This window comes from Oxyura jamaicensis, chromosome 25, assembly GCF_011077185.1.
Source record: "Oxyura jamaicensis isolate SHBP4307 breed ruddy duck chromosome 25, BPBGC_Ojam_1.0, whole genome shotgun sequence".
Classification (NCBI taxonomy): domain Eukaryota; kingdom Metazoa; phylum Chordata; class Aves; order Anseriformes; family Anatidae; genus Oxyura; species Oxyura jamaicensis.
In genome coordinates this window covers 1,140,985-1,149,352 of record NC_048917.1, presented here as the reverse complement: position 1 = coordinate 1,149,352, position 8,368 = coordinate 1,140,985, and the positions used below count along the sequence as shown (strand labels likewise).

General features: G+C 68.8%; 1 protein-coding gene across 1 annotated transcript; it reads left to right on the top strand.

Moving 5' to 3' along the window:
* The first annotated feature begins 2,559 nt into the window (after positions 1–2,559).
* Positions 2,560–7,778, top strand: SEMA4A (semaphorin 4A). Its single transcript, XM_035346740.1, is given in 15 exon segments — positions 2,560–2,794; positions 3,804–3,964; positions 4,092–4,154; positions 4,248–4,346; positions 4,647–4,755; positions 4,870–4,986; positions 5,089–5,219; positions 5,307–5,476; positions 5,561–5,711; positions 5,832–6,021; positions 6,136–6,178; positions 6,180–6,252; positions 6,554–6,717; positions 6,812–6,924; positions 7,010–7,778. Coding segments are annotated over 15 exon segments (2,397 nt in total). The 5' UTR covers positions 2,560–2,700; the 3' UTR covers positions 7,729–7,778.
* The last annotated feature ends 590 nt before the right edge of the window (positions 7,779–8,368 follow it).

The window sequence follows — 8,368 nt, the reverse complement described above, 5'->3', positions numbered from 1 at the left end:
CCAGCGGCTGGCGGCGGTGCCCCCCCATTGGGGGGCTGGGGGGGGGGAGGACACGGTCCCCCCCTGCCCCCCCCCCCCGTCCCCGTGGCCGGGGGCGGCCCCCGGGTTCCCCCCCCCCCCCCCCGGTTTTAGGGACAAGCCATCGGAGCACCCCCGGTCTGCCCCTACCCCTGGGCATAGAAAGCGTCCCCAACGCCCCCCCCGGCCACCAAGACGTGGGCTGGTGGCACAGGGGGACCATGTCCTGCCCCCCCCCAGCCCCCCAATGGGGGGGCACCGCCGCCAGCCGCTGGTGTCCTGCCTTGCACCGGGGGAAACTGAGGCACGGGGACAGCCTCAGTGGCAGGACACCGGTGCCAGCACACCCGCTGGCTTCATGCTTGCCCAGCACCGCCGCTCGCCGCCTCACATGAAGGCCACGGACAGGTTAAAGTTAAATTTCATTTTGCGAGGAGGACGCGTGGGTGTTGTCCGCTGCCCCCCCCCCCCCCCCCCCCCCCCCCCCTTCCCGGGGGGGGGGGGGGGGGGGGTGGGGGCGCCCCCCCCCCCCCCCCCCCCCCCGGCGTGCACTGAATGTGGAGAGCGGGTAGGAGGGGAGGACACCGGGTCCCCGCAGTGCCACGGGGGAAACTTCAAGGCACCAGGGAAAAATCGAACCACCCTGATGCCGAGAGGCCCTGGGGGGGCTCCCGCTTCCCTGTGCCAATTCCCACGTGTGTGTGCGTGCAGGGGGGGGGGGCTGTAACAGAGCCCCCTGTGTGTACCGAAACTGCTTTGGTTTGGGAGATCCAGAGGAGAGACGGTGCTGGGACAAGGTTTGGCTCCCACTGAGGCTTCAGCAGCCTCACCGGGGAGGCTCCGCGGGGGCTCCCCAGCCCCTCTTTGCACCCCCCCCAAGCCTCCAGCCTTGCCCCGGAGCCGCTGCTCCCGTTCCCACCCATCCTCCTCCTCCTCCTCCAAGCCCCGGTGGCTCCGGCCCAGGGCAGAACAATGTGGCCGGTCCGAGGCTCTGTGCAGCCCCCGTTTCTCAGCCAAGCGTACGCCAAGTGGGAAATCCGGGGCAGAGTAACCTAGTTTCTGTGCTCACAAGGAGCTTTCTGTCCCGGCCAAGCAAGGTGGCGGGGACAGCGCTGCCCGCCCGGGGCTCGGTGTCGCGGCGGGCAGATGGCAGCACCGGGGGAGGCAGGTAGGGAGGCCCCGGTGGGGACGGGATGAGGACAGGAGGCCGGGGTTGTCCCCTCGCCTCGTCCGCGGCGGGGTGCTGGGGCACCCCAGGTGCAGGTGTGGTGGTGAGGGTGTCTGGATCTGGTGGGTTTCTGACCCGCTGCCGTCCTAGAGAATGGTTGGGTTGGAGAACGGAGCCAGCGGGGCGGCCGGACTGCTTGTGGGGTGATGCTCGGCCCCATAGGACTGCCCGTGGGGTGATGCCCATCCCACAGGGCTGCTCGTGGGGTGATGCCCATCCCACAGGACTGCCCGTGGGGTGATGCTCAACCCCATAGGACTGCCCGTGGGGTGATGCTCGGCCCCATAGGACTGCCCGTGGGGTGATGCCCATGCCACAGGGCTGCCCGCAGGGTAATGCCCATCCCACAGGGCTGTCCGTGGGGTGATGCTCATCCCCACAGGCTGTTTGCGGGGTGGTGCTCAGCTCCACGGGACGATGCTCAGGCCTGGTGCTGAGCCACACCTGCAGGCAGGCGATGTGGCATCACTTCGCTCTAACCCTAAAGGTTTCCCCAGAGCCAGGAAGGGAGCCCGTGTGTCCAGGCACCCCGAATCCCCCCACTTCACCCCCAGCTGGTGGCGGGAAGCACCCCGGCTCCCATCCCGCCTCCCTCCACTAGGCTTCGCTGCCCTCCTGGGGGGAACGCGCAGGCGAGGCGGGGAGCAGGCGCCTTAGTCCCCAACCTGCTGAGGCTCGTCCTCTTCCAGCAGGACTTTCTGGTTCCCAGAGGCCCTGGCGGGGCCACGCTGGGCTGGGCTGGGCTGCAGCGAGCCCTGCCACGAGCCGGGCTCGGAGCCTGGCAGGGCGGCCGGACCGTGGCCGGGTGCTGGGCATGGGCCCGTGGGGGCCTCCCAGCCACAGCCCCCTGGGGCCAGGCACCCACTGGGCACCGATGCTGCAGGGGCAGAGGTGAGCTGGCTCTGTCCTCGCCGCCGGAGAGGTAATGCCGCCCGTGATGGGCCCTAGGGACTGAAGGGCTCTTGAGGCATTGCTCTACCCCCATTGTTTCCAGCAAGAGCTGCAAAAAGAGCTTGCGAGGGGTGGGGGGGGGTTGGGGGGGCTGCACGCTTTCTCCTCTATTTTTGTGGCCTCTCCCGCCACCAAGGCAGCAGCTTGGAGGGGTCCCTCACGGGGACGGGACGGGCTCTCCGGGGCCCAAGGCAGGTGCATCCGGACACCCCCGTGCTGGGGATTTGTGGTGCAAGGGGCCCGGCGACATCGTCGTCTGCACTGCGGTGGCAGCGGGAAGCTCTCGCCCACATCTGAGGCCATGCACAGCTCGATGCGCTGGGGCCCCAGCCCGCCTCTCCCCCCCCTTACCCCCCCGTAGCGCTGAGCTCTGGCTCGTTTCCGCTCGCCTTGGGGAGGGGGGGGGACACACACACAGTCCTGCTGCGGCTCCCTAACCCTCGCCCTTCCCACAGGGACGGTGCCGGGGCCCCCCAGGGGCGCGAGCCTGCCGCCCCCCCGCCATGCCCACAGCCGCCCTCCGCCTGCTCTGCGGCGTGGTGGTGCCAGCCGCCATGCTCTGCGCTGAGCCCCTGCCCCGCGTCGCCTTCCCCAGCGGTGAGTGGGGGGCACCGAGAGAGGAAAAAGGGTGGAGGGGACGGGGACAAGGTGGCTTTGGAGTGGGGAGCAAGGTCTTGGGAGTGCCTCCGTGCCCTGGGAGGAGCGTCTGGTGTTGGGCACCCATGGGTGGTGGCTGGTCCCCAGCTCGTTAGGCCTCTCGTTAGCCTTGCGTGGGGCCAGGGAAGTGGGGCCATGGCCGTGGGGCTGGGAGGGGTGGCAGCCAGGCGATGCGGACGGCTACGGGGCTGAAGAGAGGGCACGAGAGATGAGGCTGGCTGCCACCCAAGCTCTGGCAGAGGGATTTTGGCACCCACCTGGCAGCCGGGGATCTGCTCAGGGCCAACCCTTCCAGGGCAGCTTCTGCTTCTGGGACGTGATGGAGCTGGCGGGGGGTCCGGAAGGATCCTCGTGCCCTGCCCGTGTCTGTACGGTTGGGCACAGGGAGGTGCCGGAGGTATCTGGAGCAGCTGCGGCTCGGCGGCGGGTCAGAGGTCTGCACCCCACAGCCATGTCCTGCCTGCGCTGCCACTTCCCCTTCCCCACGCAGCCATTTGGAGAATTGCAAAATCTCCCTTTTTCTTTTTCCCTGTTTCTGCGGCAAACAGCCGCCTACAGAGCCCGGCTGCCCGTGGGGACACCGCAAGGACTTGCGAAGCCCCCAGACGCCCCACCAGCCCCGAGGCTGGCCCCGCAGGCGCTGCCCCACAGCAGCAGGGGCAGAACCCTGCAACCTGCAGGGGAAAACCACCCCCAAATCTTTCGGGGCAGCAAAGCAGCTTCCGAGGGCACGGGCTGCAGGGACCTGGTGGTGTGACGAGGCTGGCTTCTGCTGCAGGGCCCTGCTGGGAGTGAGGAGGGGAAGCGGGGACCCGCAGAGGGAAGTGGGCGCTGCACGGCGTGGGCTGGGGAAGAAGCTGCTGCCGCCGCATCCATCCGGGACCGGCGGCGGCGCTGAGACGTTCGTGCACCTCCTCGGCGTCCCCTCAGCTCGCTCTACCCCTGCCAGGAGATCCCCGGAGGATCCTGACCCGCTTCAGCCAGGACAACGTCTCCCACTACGACATCTTCCTCCTGAGCGAGGGCGAGGAGGAGCTGTACGTGGGGGCTCGTGACAGGGTGCTGGCCCTGGCCGTGGGCGCGCCGGGCACCCTCCATGCCAAAGCTTCGGTGAGCGGCGGGGTGAAGGGGTGCCCAGACCCCTCGCCGTGCCTCAGTTTCCCTGCTCACATTGGGCAGCTGTGGCCGGGCTCCCTGCCTGCTTGGCAGCTCTGGAGCCTCTCAATTCCCTCCCCAGATAACGTGGGGACCCACGGCTGAGAAAACCTCGGAGTGTGCTTTCAAGAAAAAGAGCCGGGAGGTGAGAAAACACTGTGGGATGGCCCGGGGAGGGGGGGCTGGCACTGCAGGGACTCTCAGCCCCCCCCCCTATTCTGCTCCTTCCCCCGTGCAGACCGAGTGCTTCAATTTCATCCGGGTCCTCGTGGCCCTGAACCAGACCCACCTCTACGTCTGCGGCACCTACGCCTTCAGCCCGGCCTGCACCTACATCGTGAGTGTCCCCGGGGCTGGGGCTGGGGAGGGGGATGCTGGGTGCCCCCCCGCCGCCGTGGCACAGCTCCGCGGTTCCTGCGCTGTCGGTGCCAAAACCGTTGGCAGGATTTGCCCCTGCTGGGTCCGATGTGGGTGACAAAAGCCCAGATCCTGGTCCTGACACCCCTCCCGCCTCCGCTTCCCCGCTCTTGGAGCCCTGCAGCTCCTCCACGGTCCGTGGAGCACCTGCAGCCGTATTTTTGCAGGTTTTGGGGTCATTTTCTCTCTGAAAATGGGGTTTTTCCTCCCTTCCCCACAGCACCTGGAGAACTTCACGCTGGTGTCCAGCGGCAAAGGACAACCTTTCCTGGACGGGAAGGGCCAGTGCCCCTTCGACCCCCAGCACACCTACACGGCCCTGCTGGTGGGTGAGTACGGGGTCGGCAGCCCCCAGCTGGTCCCCTGGGAGGGTTGAGGGGCCGGGGGGTGGGGGTGGGGGGTTGCCCCCATGCCCGCTCACCCCCGTGCCCATCCCCGAGCAGATGGCGAGCTCTACGCCGGCACCATGAACAACTTCCAGGGCAACGAGCCCATCATCTCCCGCTCGCTGGGCAGCCGCACGCTGCTCAAGACGGACGCCTTCCTCCGCTGGCTCTCGGGTGAGTGCGGACCTGGATCCCCCCCCCCCCCAGGCCCGGGGGGGCCGGGGGGGCCCCCCCCCCCCCAAGCTGCAGCACCTCACCCCCGGCCGTGCCCCGCAGCCGATGCCGCCTTCGTGGCTTCTGTCAGCATCCCCAGCGATGACAAGGTCTACTTCTTCTTCGAGGAGACTGCCGACGAGTTTGACTTCTTCGAGCGGCTCCTGGTGCCGCGGGTGGCCCGTGTCTGCAAGGTGGGACCAGGACGGGGGCAGTGGGGACATCTCCAACCCCCCCCGCCCCCCCACCCCCAAATCTGAGCGCCCACCCCGCTCCCGCAGAGCGACGTCGGGGGGGACAAGGTGCTGCAGAAGAAGTGGACGACGTTCCTGAAGGCGCAGCTGGTGTGCTCGCAGCCCGGCCGCTTCCCCTTCAACGTCATCCACCACGCCTTCGCCCTGCCCCGCCGCGGCGGTGGCGCCGATTTTTACGCCGTCTTCACCTCGCAGTGGTAAGTCCCCAGCACCCACGGGTGCCGCGGGGGGTGCCGAGCACCCGTGTCCTCAGCACCGTGGGCACCGCGCTGTCCCCACAGGCAAGCGGGCAGGGCGAGCAGCGCGGCCGTCTGCGTCTACAGCCAGGAGGCTCTGGAGAAGGTCTTTGAGGGCAAGTACAAGGAGCTGAACAAGGAGAGCTCCCGCTGGACCGTCTACAGCGGCCCCAGCGTGAGCCCCCGGCCCGGCAGCGTAAGTGCCGCCTGCTCAGGGACGAGACCTTCCCTGGCCCCCGCTTCGCCCCAGCGTGCCTGTGCTGGTGGCCGTGCCTCAGTTTCCCCACGCCAGCACCAACTCTTCTTCCCCCCGCAGTGTTCCATGGGCCCCTCCTCAGACAAAGCCCTGACCTTCATGAAGGACCATTTCCTGATGGACGGGAAGGTTTCCCCCACCCAAGGGAGGCCGCTGCTGGTGAAGACGGACGTCAAGTACACGCGCATCGCGGTGGACGAGACCCACGGCATCTCGGGGGCCGTGTACCGTGTCATGTTCCTGGCTACCGGTGGGTTTTGTGCACGGGCTCGCACAGGGAAGCCCTCTCGCCCGTCCTGTGCTGCCCCCGTCCCCTTTTGGGGTTGGGGACGGCCCCCACGGTGACCCCCCTGTACCCCGACAGAGGAGGGTTTCCTGCATAAGGCGGTGGAGCTGCCTGCGGGCCCCCCACATCGTGGAGAGCATCCAGCTCTTCAGCGCGCCGGAGCCGGTGAAGAACCTGCTGCTGGCCCCAGGGAAGGTAGGGGATGGGGACAGGGATGGGGACGGGGAGAGGGACAGAGGATGGGGACAGGGATGGGGAAGGGAATGGGGAGTGGGATGGGCATGAGGATGGGGACAAGGATGGGGATGAGGACAGGGATGGGGACGGGGATGGAGACGGGGATGGGGATGGGGAATGGGACAGGGATGGAGATGGGAATGGTGAGAGAGACAGGGGTTGGGAATGGGGACAGGGATGGGGATGGGGATAGAAACGGGGACAGGGATGGGAACAGTATGGGGACCCATGGCTCAGGCCCGCACTGCTCCCTCCCCAGGGCATCCTCTACATCGGCTACTCCGGCGGCATCCTGCAAGTGCCCCTGGCCAACTGCAGCCAGCACCGGAGCTGCGCTGAGTGCGTGCTGGCACGAGACCCCTATTGCGCCTGGCACGTCGCCCGCAGCTCCTGCCAGCCTGCCCAGGCTGCCAGCGGGGACAAGTGAGCTGGGGGATGGACACAGCAGGGGGACGGATGGGGAGGGGGGACGGGGACGGAGAGGACCGCGGCGCTGACCCCGCTCTCCCGGCCACAGGAGCGGGTGGCTGCAGGATGTCGAGGTGGGGAGCCCGGCCGCCGTGTGCCACCGCGGGAGGAGCCTGGCCATGCCGCGCACCCACGGCGTGCACGAGGGGCCGCCGGTAGAGAGTTGAGTAACGGGGACATCCAGGGGACGGCGGGGAGGCCGGGGGACAGCGGGGACGACGCCAGCCTGCCTTCTCTTCTCCCGCAGGGCTCAGCCCCTCGCTCAACGCCGTGGTGCGCCTGGCGTGCCCCCACCACTCGGCCCTGGCCACCTACAGCTGGCAGCAGCCGGGGGGCTGGGGGGGGCTCGGCGCTGCTCCCCAACCACACGCTGGTGGTCATCATGCAGCGCGGCACCGCCGGCGCCTACACCTGCCAGGCCACCGAGAACGGCTACACCTGGCCCGTGGCCCGTTACCAGCTGCAGGATCCCAGCGGGGCGGCCCCCCAAGACGGACTGGCCCAGGAGGGGTTGTCCTGGGGGACCGCGGCCGCCCCCGGCAGCCCCCGCTCTTACTGGCCCCAGTTCGTCACCGTCACCGTGCTGCTGGCCGTCACGCTGGCAGCCGCCGGCGGCCTGGCCCTCGCCGCCTACTGCGAGCAGCTGAAGGCCAAGAGCAAGGTGCAGGGCTGCAGCGTGCCCCGTGCCCCCCCCGGCCGCCAGCAGGAGAAGGCGCCGCTCAACGGGGGGGGCCCGGGAGCCCCCCGCAGCCGGTGAGGAGGAGCAAGGGGGGTCCCGTGCCTGCTGCCTGCAGCTGGACGGGGACAACGGCCCAGGGGACGGCACCGACACCGCTCGGCTCCCGGACACGGCGTGATGAACGGGCCCCGGGTCCCCAGCCGCCATCACCGCTTGGGCCCCGCTGGGGCTGGGGGAGGCCGCGGGAGCTGAGCCCCCGCTGGGCCGTGGGAGGAGGGGGAGTATGAATGTGAAGCTTTTTTTGTTTTTGTTTTTGTTTTGTTTTAATTTAATACAATTGTTTTAACATGTGACAACATTTGGCCATCACAGTGGGGGGGGGGGGGGGGGCCCGGCCCGGACTGGCCGGGGGGGGGGGAGGGGGCAAGGGAGGGACGCGGGGACGGGGAAGGGGTGAGGACAGGACGTGGGGATGGGGACAGGGCAGGCGGCAAGGACACGGGGGACGGGGCAGGCCGGGGACGGGGCTCTGAGGGGATGGCGGTGTCGTCCTGCCCCCCCACAGCCACGGCGCCCCCAGCCTCGCCCTGCCCCCCCCCCCCCCCCCTTTCCCTGAGGGCTGCCCCCCACTGCCCGCTCGGCTGCGTTTTGCCTCATTCGTGCGGGAGGAACGGTTGTAACTCGTCCCGCTCTTTGTACAGCTCCATTTTGTATTAAAAACCAAAAGGCACCGAGTTCGTTCGGCTGGCTCCAGAGCAGCTCGGGACGGGGGGAGGGGGCGTGCGAGGGTGTGCAAGGGGGGGCGAGGTGCGGGGGCAACGTTTGCACGCCTCGCTGAGCGTCGGGGTGGGGCGCTGCCCCTTTAAGAGGAGCAATTTGGCGCTGCCCCTTTAAGAGGAATTATTTGGCGCTGCCCCTTTAAGAGGA